The sequence below is a fragment of the Tripterygium wilfordii genome, chromosome 13 (genome assembly GCF_013401445.1).
Source record: "Tripterygium wilfordii isolate XIE 37 chromosome 13, ASM1340144v1, whole genome shotgun sequence".
Taxonomy (NCBI): Eukaryota; Viridiplantae; Streptophyta; class Magnoliopsida; order Celastrales; family Celastraceae; genus Tripterygium; species Tripterygium wilfordii.
Window position 1 is genome coordinate 2,272,845 of NC_052244.1, and position 25,372 is coordinate 2,298,216.

Below are 25,372 nucleotides of genomic sequence, written 5' to 3' on the forward strand. Positions count from 1 at the left end.
CTTCCACTCCCTTGGCTTCTGCTCCCACTGAGTCTGATCCTCCATCTTCCTCATCCTCTGGTGCACCTGATCCTGTTCCCCTTGCACCTGATCCTCCCTCTCCATTATTCTCTTCGCCTGCTATTGTTCCTCATCCTCCTTCTCCTCCTTTATCTGCTATTACTCCATATCCTCTTCACTACACTCGTGATCTTGACTATGTCCCATCTGCTAGTCTTGATACTACCTCATCCTCCTCGACCACCTGTACATCCCCTGCTAGTATGGATCCTCCTGCCCCTCGCTATCCTCAGCGCGAGCGACACCCTGTGCAGAGGTATGGTTATAGTTCTGTTTCTACTTATGCTCCACAGTTTACTGCTTTTCTTACCGCTCTTCATTCGGAGTCTGAGCCTAGCTCATACAGTGAGGCATCTCAGTCAGTTCAGTGGCAACAGGCTATGGCCGAGGAGTTTGAGGCTTTTAGGGAGACTCGGACTTGGGATGTCGTTCCTCTTCCTAAAGGTGTTAGGCCTATTGGCTGCAAATGGATTTACCGGGTCAAACGTCGTCCTAATGGGTCCATTGAGCGCTATAAGGCTCGTCTTGTTGCTAGAGGTTTTTCTCAGGTGCATGGTATTGATTATGATGAGACCTTTGCTCCAGTTGCTCAGATGACTACCGTTCGCACTTTACTGGCAGTTGCTGCAGTTCGTCAGTGGCCTCTTCTTCAGATGGATGTGAAGAATGCCTTTCTCAATGGTGATCTTTTAGAGATTGTCTATATGCAACCCCCTCTTGGCCTTCGGACTCCTCCTCAGCATGTTTGTCGTCTTCGTCGGGCTATCTATGGTCTCAAACAAGCTCATCGGGCTTGGTTTGAGAGGTTTCGTAAGGTGGTGACTCAGGCTGGATTTATTGAGAGTTCTCAGGATCACTCTCTATTTGTTCGATCATCCCCTCAGGGGCGGGCGATTCTGCTGTTGTATGTGGATGATATGATCATTACAGGTGATGATACTGTTGCCATTCAGTATCTTCAGCGTCACCTTCAGTCTCAATTTCGGATGAAAGATCTTGGATCTCTCAGGTATTTTCTTGGTCTTGAGATTACTCGTTCTGATCATGGCATTCTATTGTCTCAACAGAAGTATCTCTCCGACATCCTCAGTCGGGCTGCTCTCTCAGATACTCGCAATGTTGACACTCCTCTTGAGCTTAATGTGAAGCTCCGTCCGACTGATGGTCAGCCTCTTCCTGATCCGACTCGCTATAGGCAGATTGTTGGTCAGCTTGTGTACCTATGCATCACTCATCCGGATATTGCTCATGCGGTGAGTATTGTGAGTCAGTTTATGTCTGCTCCTAGCTCTGTTCACTACAGTGCTCTCCTCCGGATTCTCAGGTATCTCAGTGGGACTATGACTCGGTCCCTGTTCTTATCGTCATCTTCGTCCCTCACTCTTCAAGCCTACTCAGATGCTGATTGGGCAGGTGATCCTACTTCCCGTCGCTCTATTACCAGCTACTGTGTGTTTCTTGGTGACTCTCTTATCTCTTGGCGCAGCAAGAAACAAAATGTAGTATCTCTTTCAAGCACTGAGGCAGAATATCGTGCTATGGCCACTACAGCTAAGGAGATTGTTCATCTCCGTCGTCTCCTTAGTCACTTGGGTGTCCATCTTTTTGGACCAACATCGATGCATTGTGACAATAGGAGTGCTATTCATATTGCCAGCAATCCTGTTTTTCATGAGAGGACAAAACACATTGAGATTGACTGTCACTTTGTTCGTGAGCAGTTTCTGTCAGATGTTCTCTCCCTACCGTTCACTTACTCTGCTGCCCAGTTGGCGGACTTCTTCACGAAGTCTCACACTGTTTCTCGTCATCAGCGTCTCATTGGCAAACTCTCAGTGTTTGACCCACCTTGAGTTTGAAGGGGGTGTTAGAGATGTGTATATGTTAGAGATGTGTATTTGTACATTTTAGTCTAGAAGGGTATTTTAGTCTCTTCTCCTGTGTTCTGGTTTATATATACTCTTGTATTCATTGAATAATACACACAATTTCATATCTATTATCAGTTATAATACTCTGTCAAAATGTAGAAAAAAAGTCCATTATAGAAGACAGCTTCGTTGTGAAATTCAGTTTTCTGTTCATATCTGTACTATTCAGACCATGTTTTAGCTCCTACAGTCCATAAAGCAAACTTTGCAGATGACTTTCTTACCACCATATAGATACATTCGGGCTCACGAGGGGATTCGGAAAGTATACCAGCTTGGTACCAATATCAAACATTGAAGGAAATGAAGGTAAAAGAATCTTGGCGCCGGTGGAAGGGTTCACGAGAAAGAACCGAGACGAAAAGGGATAAAAAGTTCTCCACATAATCAACCATTCCTGACATGACCATAAATCATTCCGCCTGTATCAAAATTACTACACTCCACATGTAGCCGCCTGTTTGGCGGAGCGGATCCGTTAGCGGCGTCCCTTTGCAGCTCCCCGCCCGCCAAACATGCCAGCGGGTTCCATAATGGAGCTTCTTATGAGCGGATATGCTCCTGGATTATTTTTTTTTAAAATGCAATGTTTATATAAATTATTTTTATATATATAAAAACAAGGTTTATATTACTATTCTACTTAATAATTTTGTATCAAACATTTTTTTTTTAATCTCAGATTACAAATAATTTTAAAAATATTTATATTTTATATTTAAAAGTTTTTTAATCGTAAATTATATTTGACTTAAAATTAATTTTTATAATAAATTTTGTATTATATATAAAATTTAAAATTATATTTATTAGATTAGATTTAATGACAAAATTTATTATAAAAATCATAAAATTTAATATTATTAAAATGAAGATAATACTTTTTTTATTCAACAATTTTTCCGTTAACGTTAACTTTTAATTCGTCAAACACCTCACCGTATATCAAGTTCAATCTTTTTTCTAGAGTTTTTCCACTAATATTAAAAATCAATCCAACCGCCCTATCAATTCTACGGGATTGGTGTGATCGATCAAGACACGACGTTTCTGGTGTTGCGCGCATGGGTTACAATTTGCCAATTCTGTCAAAATCGCTTCAACTTCGCACAAGACCCGATCACCGATGATGTGAGGGCCACTCTGGCATCTGCAAGTGGGTATCCGGTGCAAGATTTGTACGAGTCTCTTCTTTGCCTATATTTTCAATTCTTTAGTTCTAGTCCTCGTGTCCTAGGGGCTTTTTTTTCTCCTTTTTTCTGCTACAACGAAGCATGTGCTTTAAAAAGGAGGAAATGTCATTTTCTATAGTCAACAGAGGCACACAACTTGGTCCGTCAAATTTTGAACAGGAATAACAAGATGTACCCAAGTGTTAAGGGAGAAGAAAATCAAAGGACATTATTGAAGTAAAACAAGATTTAACAAAATTCAACTGCAAACAAAGCTAGTTTCAGACACAGAGCCTCTGCTCAACTGATGCAAAACACTAGTTGGGGAAGACTTAGAAGTGGAAGAAGATCTCAATGCCTCTGCAAGTGGTCCTCCTCCCATTGAAGCCACCTGATGTCCAGCCCATCCCCAATTCAAGTGCAGCGGCGGTTCCCTTCCACTCTCCACAGGGCATTGCTCATCTCCACCATTACCAGTAGACAGTTTTAAGGACACATCAGATGATGACTTTCCGGGCATTGAGATTGTGAGACATGTAGTAGAACTCAGAGGACTTGCATTGCTCCCTCCAACTTCCGCTTCTTGAATAGATCTCGGCCAATCGTCGAAAAAGTGCCGCAGGATATGACCATCAGCTTTGTTCTGAACCTCATTATGGGCTTCAAATATGCCTTTGTTTTCAGTTTTGGACTCTGAAGAACTTCAAGATACAAAAGCAAGATGATAGAGGCAAAAAAAAAAGTTAAAACAGAGAAAAAAGGACAAGCCAAGTTAACAACTTGATTAAATGTGCTAGAAAAAGAAAAAGAAAATTGAGTGGTCAGGGTAATTTTGTACAGATTCTAGAGATATTTCCCAAATCATAGACAAATCTGTTCAAAGATCACACCTTTAAAACGGGGGACCTACCAAGGATCTTACAAAGATTCTATCATCAAACAGTTTCACTTCTTCACCAACTTGTACCAGAAACTATCATGTGTTTGTCTGAAAAATTCATAAATATGTAGCATTTTGTACAACAATCCTTATCTTTTTTATTCGAAACAAAAATTAAGTTCATTCTCATGGAAACATACATTGTTTTGATCGAAACATACATTGTTTTAAGTTTATATTTAATGATCTAAAATTGTCATACCCGATTGCAATGAATTTGATTTTTATTTTGAAAAAAAAAATAGTATACATTTATGATTTTTTAGAATTTTCCTGATCACAGAACAGGATGGATTTCATTCATGTTTTACATCTAATCTAACTCTTTGAAGGCACAGTATGACTACAGTAGATTCTTCATAAATTAAGCAGGTGTGTCCAATAAAATTCTCTTACTAGTAACAGTGTTCGAACTGCAAAAAATACAAAGTCTACTCCAATAAGGCATAAGAAATTATAGCAAGATTACCTGTGATTCAGCTTCGAGAGATCTATGGAGGATGATTGCCCGGACAAACTAAAACTGTTCCCTCCAAAACCAGCTCTGGCAACGGAACTGGTGTTTCGGAGAGTAGAACTACCATCTGCACCACCATAAGCAGGAGTGGTTGGTGTGGGGATTTCCACAGGCTTTCTTGAACGGTTTCGGCCGCGGTGCACGTGACGTTCACAGTACTTCTGACCTGTCACTACGTCCCTGGAGCACCGCCACTTCTTGCCATCGGTCCTCCGGCACCGACCCGGCTCTGGATCCATGGCAGCTCTGCCCCAGTATCCAGCTTGAAACACTGCTTCAACAGAACATGTTAGTGCAATTCTGCCATAGTAATCTTGTACTAATCAAGCTCAATTTCAAATATGAAAATGGCAGAACCAACATCTTTGACCCAAAATGTAAGAGAGCAATCTAAAACCCAACAGATGAAATGCATTGATCATGTTGATAAACTTACGAGCAGGTTGATAATGTGAGTAGTGTTGAAGAGGGTAATGGAGAAAATATGGAGCAGAGTGAAGAAGACTTTTCTTAAACGTGTTAAGGAGTTCCGGAGGAACAGCTGCACCAGCCAATATGTATCTGTATATCAAAGCCTGTATCTCCAACTCTTGCCGCTGAGCCAAGCTAAAGTAACTTCCCATCCCTAACAAATAAAACAACAAATTGATAAACTAAATTGATCTGACATATAACAAGAAAAGCCAAGTCTATAACAATTAGTGAAGAAGAGTGATCCAGGGGAAAAGTAAGAGAAAAGTTACTGGGAAATATGGTGGTTGAGTCTGGAAATGCTGACAGGTTACTGGTTTTGTTGTTAAGTTGAGTTTCAAACAATGGAAGAAGAGAGTCAGACCCAGAAGAGGATTCTTGTTGGTTTTTTTGTTGTTGTAGATGGGAATCAAAGAGGAGTTTTGGCATCTTTGCAGCATTATGTTCCTCTGACTCATGCTGCTGGTTTCTCCATTGCTGCAGATGGAAGTCCATGGACAGACGGAGAGAGACAGAGAGATTGAAACCAAGGTTTGGTCTTGGGATTAAATGAGCCTTTATTTGGTTTGTTGGGTATGTAAAGAGAAAGGTTCTTCGGCACAGAGTGAGGGAGATGTCTGAGAACAAAAGGGATTAGGGCACTTGAGAAAAAGACAGTCGGACAAGACAGTTGAGAGAAAAAGTAAAAAAGCAAAAAAATTACTGCAAAGAACATGCAGTATGTGTCTGTCTCTCATGTTTTGCATTGGAAATAGGATTCGAGAGCTGGGAGGGAGAGAACCAATAGCATGTTACAATGTTGAGGGCGTTTATGACTCATACTTTTGTCTTTTTGTACATATAGATATATATATATATATATGCATGCGGTGAAGAGGGTCTTATAAAAAGAAAAACGTTGCAAAGAGGGATTTAGCCGACATTGCAGTTAGATTTCCAGCCGAGATCAGGCTTTCCAGTGTTCTTCTCCAGTTTCTACTCTGATTGAATGGCTAAATTTTTGGCTCAATTGTCAAGAGCTCGAAAGATGTTTTCTTGTTTATTACAATCCAATTTTGTCAAAACTCAGAACATTATAGGACAAAATACACAAATATCTTGCTTATGTTTTTCCTAATTATTATTTTTGGGTTAGATTGTCCTATTTTATGATTTCTAGAGTTGACATAATGTGCACAGCAATAGACCATATTTAACAGTTAAAATTATTGGGATACCAAATATTAATATCTTTATCATTTTCGAAAAAAAAATCATTCCTCTTGCACTCCATCAAAACACACGTTCATAATTATTTTTTTTAAAAAAATTATTGGGGTTAAATAATCAGAAAAGTAAATTAATTATTCAAAATAACGAAATTACCTTTTTAATAACCCTGAAATTCAAACAAAAGAGTCCTCACTTACTACTCACATATCAATGTATGCATACGTCAACTGACAACAATGTTAGTAAAGTTTTCCACGGTCAGTAGGTTTGCAGTGTCAAAAGAGACAGCTGGTCTCGTGGGTCCCAGGGGATAAAGCAAGCCCAGCCGGCACGCGAGGCTCTTTCTATAGGCCTCACGTGTCTTCACGTGACTTATTTTCTCGAGGCCTATTTTTGTCACTTTCCTTACTTGGAGCTTTGAAGGGATCGATTCTTATTCGGTAGCCAGAGGCCCAGAAGTATTACATATCAATAAAATAACTATTTATAAATTTATATAAATATGTGATATATTTAAGTCACTTCTTTAATAAAGTTTGTTTGTTTTTTAATCTATGTGAAAATTTATTTATCTTGTCATCTAGATTATGTAAGTTTATATATAGGAAAATTATGAACATATGTCATTTTGGATTCGTGTATTTTAATGGATCAGCAAATAATGGGCCTTTGATGCAGGCAGGCCCCACCCCACAGAGGTCCTCCCTCTCGAGGGCGTGGGCTGTCAACCCCGAGCCCATCGCAACCCACGCATGGGCCATGGGCCTAAGCGCCTAGCCCACTCGCATCAGGCCTGCAGACCATACACTCCAACCCATCTGGATGCATTTCTGCAAGCCTAGGTTGTTGGTGGCGGGATTCGAACCCACGCCACCCTTTAACACTAAGGCGCTGGGCCTTAGTGCCAACCATTGAGCTGCAGGCCTGATGTAGTTGGGCTAGGCCCTTAGGCCCGTGGCCCATGGAGGGGTTTCGACGGGCTCGGGGTTGACAGCCCACGCCCTCGAGAGGGAGGACCTCTGTGGGGTGGGGCCCACCTGCATCAGCCTTTATCGGCCCATCATTCCTGGATTTCTCCTAGACAAATGGATTATCCAGGTAAGTCTCTAACTTGTCAACTGTCAGGCCCAAGTTGTCCTCAAGTCTCTAATCCATTGTTATTATTTATTCATCATGGGCTAGCTCGTTCGGTTTTATGAGCTGGATCATGGAAGATCGATCAACATTCAAATGGGCTTTTTGGCTTACGCAATAAAAGAAGCACGAACCGGGGTTAAGATGGTTTGAACTTTGAAGTTGTGGGCTAGTACTACTTTCACATGGGTCGGGCCGTTGATAAATATGGGCTTTGAACTCCAGTCCAAATCTTTGCTTGAACAAGACCACCTGGGATTCACATCCTGAAAAACAGAAGTGGTTAGGAATCAGACACAAAAGCCTAACAGACAGTCAAGAACATTACATCAATTAAGGATTTAACATAAACAAACAAAAAAAATCAACGAATGTAGCAATCAACCAGCTGTGATTATGCAAATTAAAATTGGGCGCTCAAATCACGTCAACCAAAAACGGACAACAACAGCTTAACTGCAATCTAACACCATTGTCATTGTGGTGGGCGACAAGTGTCCCCATTTTCTTTTGGAAAACAGAGTCAACCACACAAACACTGTTTATGGCAATAGACTAGAAGATACATATGAGATTTCCAAACAAACACATTGAAAATATCATTCGTTCTAGACCACGAATCCGCACGGCTTTGTTTTCATACACCACAAAATGGTTCTTAGAACCATGTTGGTCATTCGCCAACCTGTGTTTGAGTCTGTAGAAACCTGGCCAGGAAAGTTTGGCCCATTGACTGCTTCCTCTATTGCCCCTTGCTTGGTCCAACTTCCAAGAGGTAAAGACCTAAAGTTCATATATCCTGCATATAGATATATAATATCCACGTATATACATCATTTTCTGAGTTATAAGATCTTCTAAGAAAACCATTAATTTCATAAAAAAATTTACAAAATATATTACTAAATGCCAACCGTATGGGTGTAAGGGCTGAGATTCTAAGTTTATAGTTTGCATAAGTGTCACCCAATACAGAGATTCTTCAACACAAACATACAAAGACGACACTGAGACACTGATTTTGTTCAGGTTTTTCCAGACCAAATAAAAACACTTCATCACTCTGTAATAGCCCGGATGGCTGGGCCCTGTTGAAGTTGCCTTGTGCAAAAAACAAGTGGCCATCTGAGGTGGGCCTGACGCAAGACAATTCACAGTATGACAGACTCATGCCCTTAATTAATCAAACTGCATATGCTGGCATTAGGTTAAAAGTGGTTCCTATCATCGCCCCATTCCAGGTCGCACGCCACTGACGCTATTGCTAACGTGTACTTCGAAATTCCACCGTTGGATGGCTCCACAACATAAAGAGATTCCTGGGGCCACGACACGTTTCACCCAATCCCCATCATCCTCACCGTTGATTTCTTACATTAAAAAAAATACATAAAAATCTGTATGTTTGAACATGTCAATTGTGATTAAACGGTCCCCCACCACCAACTTAAGATACGATCATGTGATTTATTAAAGTACACAACTTGGCCCAATCAAACCAAATTAAATTTTGCATAAGAAACAATTAATTAATACAAATTGAATTTTTTTTTATAAATTAAAAGCGAGAGGGGATTTTTTTTTTAAAAGAGAAGAAAAAAAAAAAAAGTGATGGATTCTTGCTTTGAAGGGGAAGATATGTGTATTGTCAAAAGAGTTAGATAAGCTGCCGCCACTACTGCTCCTTCTCCGACTCTGCCTTGTGTCTTACGATTCCTTTTTCAATGGGTGTGTGGTTTTGTACTTTTATCTTTATGTGTAGGTGACCCTTCCATTCCACTCCACACCAAACGTTTGTCTTAAGCACACACTGTATTGTGGCAGGGGATGGGCACAATTTTTTTTACTATGCATTACTTGATGAGGGATCTCTAGAATTCATCCAGAATTTAATATTCAGTGGAGAATAAGTCTGGTGGAGAAAATATAAAAGTTTGGTTTGATGTGTCACACCTCCTAAACCATGAGATGAAAATTATATATTTTGAGAGTCGTAGAGTCCTACATCCTATTAGAATCCTACATTGGTAGATGTAGGGAGGATAATATCCTTTATAAGGATAAATCCACCCCTAACACAATAACAAGACATTTTCCTAACCCAAGTGAGTTGGAGGTGAATAAATCTTCATGTTCCTTTTGGATCACCTCACAATTGACCATCATGATCTTATTTTTCATGTATTTGTGTTTTGGACAATGCTATAGATCTTCAAAATATATCCCACAAAAATCTCTTAAATCTATGTGGCATTAAAATAGTCATTGATTAAAAACAAACACGTAGAATCCACTTCACATTCAATACTACACATTAAATTGGAGTCATTTTTTGGGGGTCTCAAGCATTATCTCTGTGTTATACTACTTTTCTTTTTTGGTTCGTTGTTTTGCTTTTTTCCTTTGTCCAATGCCATCTCCCCTGATGCCCTGTTATTTTTCCCCCTGCTTTGATTGAATATATATATATGTTCTATAAAAAAAAGTTAGCTGGACTTTGACACATGGGTTCAACCCTTAGTAGCTGGACGAATGAGGAACAAAGTCGTTTAAGCCCTATATATTATCGGGAAATGGATAATTCAAAGCGAACAATATTTGTTAGTGTGTACGGGTGTGGATTTACAACAAATTAAGAGCACATAATTTTGTAAATATACATAAATCTTTAAAAATCTTTAATATGAGTAATGAGAAAGAATTGTTTAATACAGTATTTTACGATGAACATTAGTGGCGTTTTAACTTTTAAGGACTAAAATGTGACCGTTACAAAAGTTGCTGGGTGTCACTTGTGATTTTGTGACCGTTGTCTTTCATGGCTTAACATATGACAATCATCTTGTCATTATTCAGATGGTTAAATATACTGCGCGTATTTGCCGCAAATAAAATACAAAATAACGTTAGGTTTAATGCATTAAAATATTGTTGTTTTCTGTCATACTAGGTGGATGAAGCAACTACAAGTACAGTTTGTATCTCTCCTTTCCAGAAATATAATTGAATTTTTTTTTTCAGGATTAGGTCAATTTGCCAACATAATGCACAAAATTCAAGTACTAAAACATTAAGGATGGTACGTATCACCTTGATAACTATGATTCAAATCCCTCCGTTTAAAAAAAAAATTCCGTTATTTTTCTTTTAATATAATATTTCAGCAGAAATTTTCAAAATTATAGGGCGTTAATGAAGGTGAGGTTCAAAAATAATTCTTTGGACAGATTTCAAAATTATGAGGGACAGAGGCCTGAATTTGATTCAGTAAAGTTAAAAATCCACTCTCATCTTCTTATCAGGGTTTGGCAGTAGGGTCATCTCGGCTGCTACTTTTTTTTTTGTGTTATTAATTATCAAGTATTATTAAATTAAAATAATATTTTTGTTCTTTTAAATTTAATTGTTAAGGTAATATATTATTATCATTTTTTATTCTTTTGGATACGACTCAAAATAAAGCTGTATTTGATATTAGACATATGTAAATTTATATGATATTTTTCTACTCTTTTGAAGAGAATATAATTTCGGTGTTATTTATTTATTTTGATTAAAAATAGGGTGGTTTGAATTTTTTTTTTGAAATTTAAGATATAGAGGGGACTGGACTCGAACCTACGATTTAATGTGGATCACTTCTTACATGTAATATAATTGCTGTTCAATCAACTGCTCATTGGCCTCGAACTTTTTAAAACCAGCCAGACTTGTTTATAAACAAACATTGCAAGATGCTTTAAACCGTTGGATCAAATCGTAAAAATTGTATTTTGAGGCCAGCCAAGCTGTATATATGCACACACATATCTTGTAACAGGGCTAAGAAAGAAATAAAGCACTTCCACCATCATATCAAAAAGCAAAAGCTAACGAAAAAGAAGAGATAGCTAAGGGAGAAATTCAAGGAAGCTGGAGGGTTTCTGTGGAATCTCGTTGAAGAAGAAGAAGAAGAAGATGCAGACAAGCGAGTCGCAGCAGCCTCAGAAACAGCTAGCGGTTCAAAACTCTGGGAGTCTCAGCTTCAGCTCTCAAATGTCGAAAGAAGATGAGGAGATGTCAAGGTCTGCTCTTTCTACCTTTAGAGCCAAAGAAGAAGAGATTGAGAGGAAGAAGATGGAGGTCAAAGAGAAGGTTCAAGCACAGCTGGGTCGTGTGGAAGAAGAGACCAAACGATTGGCCACGATTCGTGAGGTACGCGTGCCAAGTTCACATTTTTATCTAGTGTTCATGGTTGAAATAGCAAAAGTTCTTGATTTTAGGGCATTTTGGCTAGATTTTTGATGTGGGTTTGTGATTATTTACTAGAAGAAAACACATGAAAATCCGCTGATCTGAAACTAAGAGAGGCGTGGAGTTTTGTTGTAATTTTTGGTAAATCTAGTAGGCTTAACTTGAATCTTGGAGCAAAATTGAAAGAAAAATATCTCTGTTTTCCGAAGATTCGTGGCCACTTATTGTTAGCCCTGTAAATGGATTTTGAGTCTCGTATCCAGATTCAGAACTTTTGACTTCAATCTTTCAAAACCCTTGAAGTTATTTGTAAAAAACTAATTGGGTTTTATGGATTAAAGTTGATAATTTTGTTTCTTAGAAATGTTTGAACTTTTATTTTATTAAGAAATAGGAGCTGTTATAGTTGAAGGTGTTTATGGTTTTTGATGAAATTGATGTCTATCAGGAACTAGAAGCCATGGCAGATCCCATGAGGAAGGATGTCTCTCAGATCCGTAAGAGGGTTGATTCAATAAACAAAGAATTAAAGCCACTTGGTCAAACCGTCCAAAAGAAGGTGAGATTTCTGAATTCTGATGTTTATAGATTTTTTGCCATTCTAATTAAACGTGAATGATTGAAACCAGTATAGCTAATGGGGTCAACTACTGAATCTGGGTTTTGTAACCTGTCACAGGAGAAAGAATACAAAGAGGCCCTTGAGGCTTTCGACGAAAAGAACAGGGAGAAAGTCCAGCTAATCACCAAATTAATGGAGGTGGGTTTCATACCTTGCTGTGCAATATATGAAAAGAAAATTTTATATTTGTTTCTGATGATTGTTTTCTCATGTTGTGTTTCTGTTTGATTTTCAATTTTTGCAGTTGGTGAGTGAAAGCGAGAGGTTGCGGCTTAAGAAGCTGGAGGAGCTGAGCAAGAACATTGATTCCCTGCACTAACAAGTATAGCCTTCTAGTGCTGTTAACTGATTTAGGTTCGTGTGATGTATTTAAGGTTAATTATTATATTTATATGTGGGTGGCTTTTGGGTTTGGTCTATTGAATCATCTTGTTTGTTTTCTTAGCATCATTTGTGAAGCTGATTTAGGACGGAAAAAACCCACCCTTTTTAGCAAGTTTGTAGCTAAAAGCATTATGACTGCATTTGTTATTTTTTTTTTTTCATTTTGCCATTTGTTCAATCTTGTAGTGTTTGTTTATTTCAAGCTCTTGCGTAATTTGGTATTCGTATTCTTCTTCTTCTGATGTCCATGTTGATCTATCCATAACCATTCCGGTTAACGAAGGCCATGTTATTTTGTATTCGAAGTGATTTGATTGATTCTTGAAATGGTTTGCTCGAGTCCATGTTATGAATGTGGATAATGATTGATGATTAGCAGCATTTTGGCTTACTTATGGTGTCGATTGTGAGAGTTGCAATGGCGTATGCAATATCAACCATCTTGTTTGTGCTATTATATTAAGGTTTCAAGGCTGGAAGCCTGGAACTTGAACAGGTGAGTTATGGATAATGAATGACATACCTTTCATTGACGGTTCATATAGCATGTCACCGTATATACCGCTTGAAGGTATCTGTCAAGTTTGAGATTGCATAGTCGAGAAAAAAATATATATAATCGATTTGGATGAATGGACAGAGTGCGATAAGGACTATGTTTTTTCTGTCGGTTACTATATTATGCAGTGATGCTTGTTTCACAGTTATATTTTTCTTTTCTTTTTTTGAAACGGAAAGGGGATTCAAGCGCTTATCATCAAAGTGATATACATCACCTTTATCACTTCAAGTGGCTCGGCCGCTCGGGTGTGATTCACAACTATACTTACCTAGTCAAGATTGCACACTATTCGCCTTTTACAATGATGGCGTTCTTTGGAAAAGATAAATAAACCAATGCCATGAATTAGTACAATTTTATTGTGACTGGTAAAATTCCGTCATTGAAAATCGTTTCATCGACTGTTCTAGGGAAAGCAAAAGGCATTTGGAACCGAAATAAAAAATAGTCACACTTGACTTGGTCTAAGCTGACTGGGTCTCAACTCCCTAAAATCTCCATTATCTAAAGTCTAAACCACTTCTCACATATTCTTAAAAGCATCGTTATTTTCAAGAAATACTAACCTAAAATGTTTCCACTTTTTCGACAACATTGTAGATATATTGGGTTAGTACAATAAAAGCTTTCTTGTTTCTGTTTATCTCAGTCTTTTAAGTGCACAGAGACTAGGAAGGTCTATTGTATCTTGGGAGGTAGCCACTATAGTCTGTTGCACCAAGTTCATTATCTGAGGAGTGGAATCTACCATTAAGGATAGCTAATGCACCTTAGACATATTTTCTGTTGAACTGCATATCATCAACTTTTCCAACAGTTCGTGTATTTTTAAAATTTGAATGGCAAATTAGGTATCTTCATTTCCACTACTCATGTATTGTCGACAATCGCTTATAAATTAGCACTATCATGCAGATTTTGGTACACCAAATCAGCATATGACATGTAGTACAGGACTATTGAATAATTTCTCATATGAATCATGTCGAAACATGCTTTGCACTAAACAAAACCGTTTTCGTGGTGAAATAATGACTCCATTTGACAGAGCTTTTTTGCTATCAAAATAAGTTAACTTATAAGCTTTGAAACTTATTTTTTTTTGGAGCTTATTAGAGCTTATAATGTGGGTTGTTTGATAGAGCTTATTTTGAAGCTCATAAGCTAGCTTATAAGCTCCAAAATAAGCTCTATCAAATAGGTTGGTTGAAGACTAGCCAAAAGAGACCAACAACGTAAATGACAATACATCCATCAACTTAAGGGTCATACGAACATGTGATGCTCAATGTGCCAAACGATTTGCGTGATAGGAATCTTTTTTCGGTGTCAAACTTAAATCTCCCTAGACATGCCAACTGATTTAACCACTACAACTGCCACCAATATCCCCAAAATATCTCTTCTTTATTCCTATCCAATTCTTAGATGAAGGAGCAGTATTCATGTGAGAGGATTAGGTAGGAGTAAGACAAATTTGTTAAGGGTGGAAAGGTACATCCCCCAATTATATATGCGCTGTTGTCGGCTCTGTATATAATTCATAACAACATGAGTGGTGAACAAAAGCCTTGTATTCTTTATGGTCTGAAATGGTAATGATTCAATGTCAGTGTGACAGAATTGTGGACTCACAACTCATCATCACAAAGCTAATTCAAAAGATACACTAGTGGCCCAAAATTTGCACGCCAAGCAAAAAAAAACAAGTAGCTAAAATATTGCGGTGAAATTGCATGATGAGGTGGTACAACATCACATCAGTTACTCTTATCATATCCTCTAAAATACTGTAAAATAAGTTATTTTATAATTTTATAGAATTATAATTCAATAATTCTTCACATCAACTCCTCCAAACTGTCATTTATAACTTACAATGTTCATTTCTCTAATTATTTTTAAATTCTTTTTTGTTTATTTTTGATCGATTATATTATAGACAGGCAAATATATTTTGAACATCATTTTTGTAGTAAAATAATAGAAGTAGCATTTTGGAGGTAGCTGGGAGAAGATGGAAATGTGAGGGGGGAGAGGAAGAAGGTGAAGGATCCGATTAAGAGAAAAAGGGGACAGAAAAAAGAGTCCTGGTGCAATGTTGGGTCTGAATTGGAGGTTGGGCTAGGGTTAGGGTTTTCATATTCCTCTAGATAGCCTCCGTTGCAAATAGGACAAAAGGTGTAGCAGAGATATGGATAATTGGTAGCAGAGCTACAATGATCCACTACATCTAGCTGACCACCGTAGCAGGAAAATGATTTGTTGGAATGATTCCAGCAATTACATATGATATGCACCATTGAATACATTGGATATGGTGTTATCAAATTCAATGCATGATTGCATTGGATGGTGGAGATCATGTGGAATGATTCCAACCCTCTATCGCTACGTAGCAATACTGGAATTTATGAGCCGATCTAAATACGATGCATATCTTCTTTACAGGATCTGCTCTTAAGTGGGTAACCTCCAGTTCCACTATTTATGAGCGGATGGGCCGATGAGACTGAGAAACGGCCCAATAAAATTCATCGCAGTTGAGGATTATAGGATCTCTTATAACGGTCCAAGGATTTTGGGCCCTCACATGCTTTCAAGAGTCTACAATTGAGCCCAAATGAGTCTTGGATTGGGGTACACTTTTCAGGATGGGCTGGGCCGAGACTAAGTATCCTAATTTTTTTTGGGAGTTCTTCTCATGTGAACCAATTGATGATGTCCTTTGTTTCTCATTTTCCATTGTCTGTTGTTCTTCTCATTTTTGGGAGTTCTTATCAAACGAATTCTTAAGTGGAGGATAGCATTTTGCAATATTTTAATCAAATGAGAAGACAATAATTGCTTAATTAGCTTCTTGTCTTTGTTCACTAACTCTTTTGTTTCTTAATTTCAGCAATATATTTTAGTCAAAAAGAAACCACTCCTAACTTACGTTAATTAGGATTGAATATATATAAAGCACAACAATAATTAGCGCACTAAACATGTTCTCAAAACAATCCAAAAAACTTCATAAAGATTAAATTTTTTATAATCCAGTCTGGTCGGAAAGATGTGCAGGAAGCCATGCCACGACATTGACTTTATACACAGCATGGAAAAAACAAGGAGAGAGTCGTAACTCATTATTGCTCTATTAACTCCATCGAGTTTTCGTACCCACTTTATTCTTTTTGGACCAAAACACATATTGATATTGATAGAGGACGAGGAGAATCCATGTACCCATTACAAGAATCTTTAGGTTTGATTGTTTTGTTTTGCTTTGTTTTTGCTTATTTAATAATTTCCATTCTCATTTTGTAGCACGTCATGACTAGGTGAAGAGAATTCAGAATAGCATTGAAGTAGTGTGGTTCGCTTTTTTCAATTGTAAATGTAATGCATATGAGAGGGGTACCGTCCAGATTTGGTATGACGGTGCATTAAGACGTCTTTTTTAAAGATGGTAAATTATAAATTACGAAAATATATTATATTTATCATTAAAATTAATTTTTGTATAAATACATTTCAATTTAATTATAATATAATAAAACAAAAATAAAGAAAACAAGTTTAAAAAAACCAAATAAATATAAATAAATTGTTGCAACGCTGAGCGATCAAACATTAGATAATTTGTCAATGGAACCTCTGACATATAGCAACAGTTTCGCTGGCGTCATTGAGTCGTTTGGTGGATACTGGAGCGGCGCCGTAAGCAAGACCGCCCCACCAAACACTACCAATATTACTATTTTACTATAAGTAGACAAAATTTGAGGTTAAATGTTGCCTAAACATTCAAATATGACAAATTATATAGTAAATAATACATAAAACAATAATTTTAAAAACTAGTGGGCTGACAGTCTCGATCAGCCCGTTAACATATAGTGCTGGCCCGTGGTACAGTATACTAGTTTCGCAGGCCGGCCCGGCAGGTTTACTTTTAACAAACACGAATGTTATTTGTAAATTGGCAAGATCCCTACAAGAAGAGTACAAGCCGCTTCATCGCCCATCCTACCAACCAACAATGAAACTTTAAAAACTCTATCATCCTAAGCATATTCTGTTAAGAGTCAAAATTTACTTACTTAACGAACAACACAATATGTGGGAGAATTAAGATTCAGAACTACATCATGTCGCCCCACAATTCGACATCTTTTACAAGTTAGTTGTTATTTGTTAAGCATCCCCATTCACCTACCTTAGATCATGAGACAAACACATGAATTTGTACAAGTAATTTTGTGGTTTTTGTCTTGAGTTGAGTTTAGCTCACTCGCTGGACCTAAAAGAAGCAAAACTGTGCGGGTCCGATATATCCGTAGTGAACCGATAAACTCAAAATGAAACATATCATGAATGTGAGTAAGGTTGAGATTTTCGACAACAAAAAGGCTCATTTTGGAGATTTTTTTTTTCAATTCCAACGTAAATCAATGATTAACAATAATCACAGACACAAGACCATTATGTATAGAAATCTTTTTCTACGATCGACTACAAATTCTATGGTATGATTATATGATAAAGAATCGAGGCAATCAAACATAATAATAATGGATTATGCCCATGATTACTCATCATAATTATAATTGATTAATGACCCGTTAATTAATTATTCAATATGGCGAATTATAATTATGGTACTTCCTCTTGGGGAATTATTGAGAGGGTCCCCTTTATTGAGGTTTCGGCACAGAGATTACACCCATTAAACAAAGTTTCTGTATAATGAATTTTAGCGGTGGATCCAGAACTCTCTTATCTACTCCAACAATTGTGTGCACTGTTCTTGCTGTCACGAGTCAATGTCAATTTTTCTTTCATTCTTTCGGTCAGTCTCAGTTTCCATTTCAACCGCTACAGAAATTGTTGATTCTCATTCTGGGGGGTCAGACTCTTCTGTGTTTTCTTCAAAGAACCACGATGTAATTACACAATATATTTCAAAATAAAGTTGGATTTTCTGATTTTTTGAAACCGACTCATCAAGTAAAGAAAGTTAATAGACTGCGAGTTTCCTCTGCACGCGTGCGCACACTACTTGCATGCAAATTTAATTGCCGGCCCCGAAAAGGTTTTTTTTTGAAAGAAATTTTGATCGGGTAAAGTAAAGATCCGGTTTTCTGTTTCTTACTACGCACGCGCGTTCTCCCTCTATTTTGTCGTTTTCGGCTCCAGCGCTACCGAGACGGCCACGTCTTCCAAGATCTCTCGGTCTTTTTTTTCTTTTGTTTTTTTCCATAATTTGTCGCGGCATGTCAAACTTGGTCAACGCTGTTAAAAAGTAATATGAAGTGTGAAAGGGGTATTTTTGACATTCAACAAAGATGTTTTCAGGAGAATTATCATTGAGATCCCAATCATTTCAATAATTCATCTTCTCCATTGAGTAATGTAAATATAGAAGTTTATAAAACCTAATGACTGAACCAAATAATGATATGTCATTAATATGGTTAGGATCTCATTTATTGAGATCCATTTCTTGTATAGTGAAGTATAGGCTATTTGACACAAAATAATGACTGCTTTAAAGTCTTTTTGAAGTCATTTCAATGTGATAATGTACTCAAATTATGGTTTTTTGTCTTTGTAATTATTTTTTGGGACGATTAGGCTGGAAAAAAGAAAAGAAAAGTAAAGGACAGCCAGAGTAATTATAATGGGAGTCCTGCAAATGAGGGTTAGACTGTCCAGCTGTAAAGTCAAAACATTTCAGTAATTGGACTGCATTTCTGTACTAAAGTTTATCATCATGAATCATGATGGCTTCAAATTGGGTATGCTCTCTGTATTCCGTAAAAACAATAGCATATCAATCTGTAGTACTCCACCTGGACCTGAAACCAAGGACATCTGAATTTCTACACTATAATATTATGTGCGCACCGAAAAATACATAGTGTTATAATATATATATATATATATATATAGACACACACACATATATATATATAGACACACACACACGTATGTTAGGAACTGCCGGTTCTTGTTGTTTTTGTAGTAATTTTTGTGTATTAACAAATTCTTGTTGCGCTACTAGCATTACTCATATAATTGTATTGTATTGTATTTATTTATAATTCATATATATTTTCTTTTAACAACCCTGCTTCGATATTGAGCCCTCAATATTTGAATCACCAAAAAGTCTACTCAATTTTTTTTTCTTACAGTGGGATACACAGTCGATATTCTTCGGATGTGTATAGGATAAATTGATCGAATTTGCATACCATCTCACAAATTATGCATGTATGACTCTCTGTGTACTCATTTACAAACTATGTAGGTAAGGCAAACTCATAAAAAATTCATGCATGAACTCAAGGGCGGCTTGTGGGAGAGCATATCCTCGTTCGTTCGTCTATCTATATCTTTAATTCTCTCTCTCTTTTCAAATAATATTTGAGCCCATCTTCAAATCTTCCCTTTTTATGCTTTTCAGTTTCAGAATTGGAAAGTCGAAGCTCTTCAACAACACTTTCATGGTGCTGAATTCCATGACAGCTTAAAAGAATCTCAACCCACTGCCTAATTTTCTTCTCTTCTTATCAAAAAAACCCCACTGTCACTTTTTTTATTTCCATTGATGGCTCAAAAGCACTTGCATGAACTTCTGAAAGAGGATCAAGAACCATTTCTTCTCAAAAACTACATTGCTGACAGGCGTTCCCAGCTCAAAAAACCCTGCTCACCCAAAACCCATTTACAGGTAGGGATACGAAAACCTGCTGGCATCTCAGAAAAGCAACAGCAAACGATTTCGAAATTCTCTCACAATCTCTGCAAAAAATCTTGCCTTTTCTCCTTCGTTGACTCTCCTCATGACCCAAGAAGGTCTCCACTCTTAGAATTCCAAACTCCAGTGGCCAAAAGCCCTTGTAGAAGAAGCCCAAATGCGATTTTCCTTAATGTCCCTGCTAGAACCGCGACTCTGTTACTTGAAGCTGCTCTTAAGATTCAAAAACAATCCTCCAAAACCAAAACCCAGAACAAAAACCACGGCGATTTCGGCCTATTCGGGTCGTTCTTGAAGAGGCTAACGAGCAGGAACCGGACCCGTAAACGAGAAATCGGAGCCCATGGGGTTAAAGTCTCTGCGAAGGATATTTTAAGGTGGGATTCTTCTGTTGGGCCAAAGAGGTCCCCTAGTGAGCGAATCGGTGAAAGAAAACAGGGGATTAGGCAAAAGAGTTATCGTGAAACAAGCGTTTGTGAGAATGGATTTTCTTGTAATTGCAATGGCAGACCCAGCAGTGCAGTTTGGTCCAAGAGTAATGAACATCAGTCTATGAATTTTGATCTGGAGACTTCGAGCAGTAGTCAGAGTGAGGAATTACTTGAACCAGCGATTGAGTTTGTTAACCAATTAATTGATGACCCTGATATTACTTACTGTGAGAATCGATTCTGTGAAAGCCCTTCTCGTTTTGTGCTCCAACGGACTCCATCTTCTGGTCTACGGACGCCGACATTCTCTTCGCCGGAAAAGTATCCGATTCGTCGCAAAGAAGAGGTTTGGTTTTTCCCTTATTATTATTATTATTTTCCAATTATGAACAATGGTGATGGTTCTCATTATTCTAAATCCATCAAAAAACGTCGAGTTTTGGATTAGGACATAATTTCAGTGAATTATTGATGTCTTAATATAGTTTATATATGTCACTGATTTTGTTAGGACAAAGAGAATTATGATGGGGCAAGCATAAAAAAATTCCAATTACAGCAAGAAGAAGAGGAGGATAAGGAACAATGTAGCCCTGTTTGTGTATTGGACCCTCCATTTGAGGACGATGACGATGAATGCGAGGACGCTGATGCCTTGGACGTTGAGTGCAGCTATGCAACTGTACAGAGTATGTAACAACAACCACACGTGTACTCTCTTAAGTTTTTGTACCATTTCATGTTTGTTGTGTCATGCGTGTTCTATTCATTGTTCTTGCATACCTAATTTTCTAGTTTAGCCTCCGTAGAATTAACAAAACTAAGTTTTGTTCGAAATTGGATAAAAAGAATTAAAGTTCGTACATGGAAAAAGTTGCGCAATTTCTTCACCTTTGACATGGTAATTAGTACAAGGACGTTATCTTGTGCATTCTCTGGTTTAGACTTTAAAATATGAATGTTTGTTGTATAAAACTTGATGGGTGTCAGGGGATTAATTAACAATGGGGCTAAACCAGGACATTTTGATTGCTTGTGACCTACTCTTTAATGGTGGACGGCCTTAGCTAATGGTCACGGTCCCTTTCATTGTATTGGCAGTGAGCTGCTGATAACAGTTGACCTAATTTTCCCAGTTCCTTCAATGTTAAGCATGTTTGGTGGAACCCATGAGAAAGTGAATTCATAATCTAATCTCTTCTGGGAATTCAAAGCTCAGATGTCCTTTGTACTTGCATGATTCCATGGATTTATCCTGTACTGAGTCCCTCAGTAATGGGTGTCAATTCAATGAAATGGAAGAGTTTACGGTACATAATATAGTGTTAGTTATATCACTTCCCAAGTGAATTTAGGTTCAATTAATTAGATCTAGACATGAAGCTACGCTTTGTTACTTCAAAGCATTTACTCTTGTTGAAGGGAATAAATTCAATTAATTTGATGGACAATCAAACGAGTTGTGGATACTGATATTCTCTTTACTTTTCTTGTATCTGCAGGAGCGAAGGACCAACTACTGCACAAGCTTCGTAGATTTGAAAAACTGGCAGAACTGGATCCGGTAGAACTAGAGAAAAGAATGTTAGAAGAAGAATTTGAAGATGATGACAACGTTGGTGTTGCTGTAGTAGAGGTAGAAGAGGAACATGACAATAACAGATCATTGTTGTGGGATAAGCTGAAGAGCTTTGACAGTCTTATTGCACAACAACTCGGTAAATCCGGATTCAATCATCTAAGGCAAATTCCGAAAGACATGAAGTGCTTGGTTTCAGATCTCATCGACGAGGAAAGCCGAGAGAAAAACGACTACTACATTGACAGAGAAGTGGTTGCGAAAAGGGTTTGTAAGAGGTTGGAGTCATGGAAAGAGGTGGAGTCTAACACCATTGATATGATGGTAGAGCAAGATTTCAGAAAAGAATTTGAAGAATGGAAGAGAAGTCAAGAGCAGGTGGAGGAGACTGGATTGGATATTGCAGTTGCCATCTTTGGATTGTTGGTGGAGGAATTAACAGAGGAGTTAAATTCTGATATCATTTGACTGATATTTTGATTCGACTTTCTTTCTGTTTTCTTTTCCTTTTAAAGTTGAATGTTAAGGAGAAGGGTATAGTCTAACTTGGGCTAAGGAATAGACTAATTAGACAGAATAGTAGTATGATGTGGTCTATGAATCATGTACTAATTGGGGACAATAATATATATATAAATATATATATATATAGTACTACATGTTTATTATTGTAGAAAAATAGGAGCAATTGTAGAGAAGAATAGAGGCAATATTTGGTGTGTATGTATATTGATTTTACATTACAATTACAACCTCATATATATAGGGATCAAACATTACACCCTAAGACAAATGTTCCATAATTTGAGGAGCAAATTATGGGACAAAGGTTCCATAATTTGAGGAGCAAATTATTCCATAATTTGAGGAGCAAATTATGTCATAATTTGAGGAACAAATTATGCCATAATTTGAGGATTTAATGTCAATACTCCCCCTCAAGCTGGATCAAGAGGATTGATTGAGCCAAGCTTGGACAATAATTGGTGAAAATGACCAGAAGACAGAACCTTTGTAAAAACATCAGCAAGTTGATCATGGCTTCGAGTGTAAACTGTTTGAATAACTTGATTCTGAACTTGATGACGAATAAAATGACAATCAACTTCAATATGTTTTGTGCGTTCATGAAACACGGGATTAGCAGCAATATGTATAGCAGCCTGATTATCACAAAAAAGAGTCATAGGAAGACTACTTGGAAAACCCAAATCTCCGAGCAAACTCTTAAGCCATATTAGTTCACATGCACTGGATGCCATTGCACGATATTCAGCTTCAGCACTAGAACGAGCAACCACATGTTGTTTTTTGCTACGCCAAGAAACAAGATTTCCACCAACAAACATACAATAGCCGGAAGTGGACTTTCGATCAAGGGCATTTCCAGCCCAATCAGAATCACTATATCCTATAATCCGTAAGTGACCGTGCTTAGCTAGAACTATGCCACGACCAATAGAACCCTTGAGATAACGTAAGATTCGTTTGACAATGCCCAAATGGAAAAGAGTAGGAGCGTGCATGAACTGGCTAACAAGACTTACACCATAAGCAATGTCAGGTCGAGTAATAGTGAGATAAATGAGCTTACCAACCAACCGTTGGTAATCACTAACTCCTTGTAACGGTTCACTGGCTGTATCAAGATTTAATTTGCTATCCAGTGGAGTGGATGCTGGTTTTGAATTCATCATTTCGGTTTCCTCTAGCAAATCAAGAATATACTTCCTTTGATTTAGAAATAAACCTTTGCTGGAAACTGCCATTTCAATGCCAAGAAAGTAATTTAAGGAACCAAGATCCTTAATAGGAAATCGAGATTGAAGAGTGGTTTTGAGTTGAGAAATAGCATCAATACTATTCCCAGCAATAATAAGATCATCAACATAAATTAGGACCACCACTATAGTATTGGAAGAATGACGAATGAACAAAGAAGAATCAGCTGTACTGCGAGAGAAACCAACCTCTTGAAGAACGGTACTTAACTTGGCGTGCCAAGCACGCGGAGATTGTTTCAACCCATAGATTGATTTGTGTAGGTGACAAACCAAAGAAGAATCCGAACTCTGTGGATGTCCTGGAGGTAGTTTCATATAGACTTCTTCTTCAAGATCCCCATGAAGGAAAGCATTTTTGACGTCCATTTGACTCATAGACCATCCACAATTTACGGCAACTGAGAGGAGAGTACGCACTGTATTCATCTTAGCAACAGGAGCAAACGTCTCTTTGTAATCCACACCAAAGGTTTGAGTAAATCCCTGGGCCACAAGGCGAGCTTTATGCCTGTCAATGGTGCCATCCGAGTGAAATTTAGTTTTATATACCCAGCGGCTCCCCACTGGTTGTTTTCCAGGAGGAAGTTTAACAACACTCCAAGTCTGATTTTCAGCAAGAGCTTGAAGCTCTTCACCCATAGCTTGTCGCCATATTTCCTGAGAATTTGCTTCCTTGAAATTCTTAGGTTCATGAACAGTAGAAATAGCGGTGAGAAATGCCACATGAGCTGAGGAAAGACGATGATAAGTGACATACTTGGAGAGAGGATGACAAGCAGAAAAAGTGACGTAATCTTGAAGTTTTGTTGGAGGGACGCGGTTTCGAGTAGGATTCCGTCGAACCAATGACGGTGAAACCTCATGATTATTAATGGAAGCAAGCACCTCATGATTATTAGTGGAAGCAAGCACATGCACATCTTGGAGATTCTCGGGCTGTTCGGCTGGAGCATTTTCAACCAAATTTTCAGCTAGCACATTTGGAAGGAGTTCAGCCTGTCCAGTTGGAGGATTTTCAGCTGCCTGGTGCGGAACAAACTCAGCAATATTAGGCTTGTGAGGAACCCCTTCAGAAATAATCTCGGATATAGGCAAGGGAAACACGTCCTCTAAATCATCTTGAGAATTTGAATAATAAGGTGTTGCTTCTTCAAACATAACATCTCTGGAGACAAATAATCTTCGAGAATCAGGATGATAACATTTATACCCTTTCTGGGTCGAAGAATACCCCAGAAAAATACACTTAGCAGCTCGGGCATCAAGCTTATCACGATGAGCTGCTTGTATATGCACAAAGCAAGTGCAACCAAATACTTTCAAGTGAGACCCATCAATAGTTTTCTCCTGCAAAACTTCAAGGGGAGATTTAAAAGATAACACTCGGCTCGGAAGCCGATTAATGATATAAACTGCTGCTAATACTCCATAAGACCAAAAAACTTTTGGAACATGCATGTGAAGCATCAAAGCACGAGTTTTTTCCAACAAGTCTCTATTTTTGCGTTCTGCTACTCCGTTCTGTTGAGGAGTACCAACACAACTAGTCTGATGCACAATGCCATGAGAATATAAATACTGTGTCATAT

The 25,372-nt window shown here is 37.8% G+C and overlaps 3 protein-coding genes across 3 annotated transcripts; 2 read left to right on the forward strand and 1 right to left on the reverse strand.

Annotated features, from left to right (window-relative positions):
• Positions 1-3,271: 3,271 nt before the first annotated feature.
• LOC120012224 (growth-regulating factor 3-like) lies at positions 3,272-5,715 on the reverse strand. The gene is made up of 4 exons (XM_038863549.1): positions 5,364-5,715; positions 5,057-5,245; positions 4,573-4,891; positions 3,272-3,864 (listed from the first exon to the last, which is right to left on the reverse strand). Exons 1-4 carry the CDS (start codon positions 5,584-5,586, stop codon positions 3,423-3,425), a joined length of 1,173 nt encoding a protein of 390 aa, XP_038719477.1. The 5' UTR covers positions 5,587-5,715; the 3' UTR covers positions 3,272-3,422.
• A 5,532-nt stretch (positions 5,716-11,247) lies between these two features.
• LOC120012062 lies at positions 11,248-12,918 on the forward strand. Its single transcript, XM_038863305.1, has 4 exons — positions 11,248-11,631; positions 12,119-12,229; positions 12,350-12,430; positions 12,537-12,918. The coding sequence occupies exons 1-4, from the start codon at positions 11,395-11,397 to the stop codon at positions 12,609-12,611; spliced, it is 504 nt and encodes a 167-aa protein (XP_038719233.1). The 5' UTR covers positions 11,248-11,394; the 3' UTR covers positions 12,612-12,918.
• A 6,519-nt stretch (positions 12,919-19,437) lies between these two features.
• Positions 19,438-22,656, forward strand: LOC120011810. Its single transcript, XM_038862933.1, has 3 exons — positions 19,438-20,766; positions 20,932-21,109; positions 21,923-22,656. Exons 1-3 carry the CDS (start codon positions 19,840-19,842, stop codon positions 22,465-22,467), a joined length of 1,650 nt encoding a protein of 549 aa, XP_038718861.1. The 5' UTR covers positions 19,438-19,839; the 3' UTR covers positions 22,468-22,656.
• Positions 22,657-25,372: the final 2,716 nt, after the last annotated feature.

Bases quoted from the DNA above. Each gene is read 5' to 3' on its own strand.
- LOC120012224 (XM_038863549.1), bottom strand. From the start codon at position 5,586: ATGGACTTCCATCTGCAGCAATGGAGAAACCAGCAGCATGAGTCAGAG. The intron at 5,246-5,363 runs GTAACTTTTCTC...TTTATTTGTTAG, and splicing joins CTCAACCACCATATTTCCCA to GGATGGGAAGTTACTTTAGC. The intron at 3,865-4,572 runs GTAATCTTGCTA...TGTATCTTGAAG, and splicing joins CTCTCGAAGCTGAATCACAG to TTCTTCAGAGTCCAAAACTG.
- LOC120012062 (XM_038863305.1), top strand. From the start codon at position 11,395: ATGCAGACAAGCGAGTCGCAGCAGCCTCAGAAACAGCTAGCGGTTCAA. The intron at 11,632-12,118 runs GTACGCGTGCCA...GATGTCTATCAG, and splicing joins GATTGGCCACGATTCGTGAG to GAACTAGAAGCCATGGCAGA. The intron at 12,230-12,349 runs GTGAGATTTCTG...AACCTGTCACAG, and splicing joins GTCAAACCGTCCAAAAGAAG to GAGAAAGAATACAAAGAGGC.
- LOC120011810 (XM_038862933.1), top strand. From the start codon at position 19,840: ATGGCTCAAAAGCACTTGCATGAACTTCTGAAAGAGGATCAAGAACCA. The intron at 20,767-20,931 runs GTTTGGTTTTTC...TGATTTTGTTAG, and splicing joins CGATTCGTCGCAAAGAAGAG to GACAAAGAGAATTATGATGG. The intron at 21,110-21,922 runs GTATGTAACAAC...TTGTATCTGCAG, and splicing joins CAGCTATGCAACTGTACAGA to GAGCGAAGGACCAACTACTG.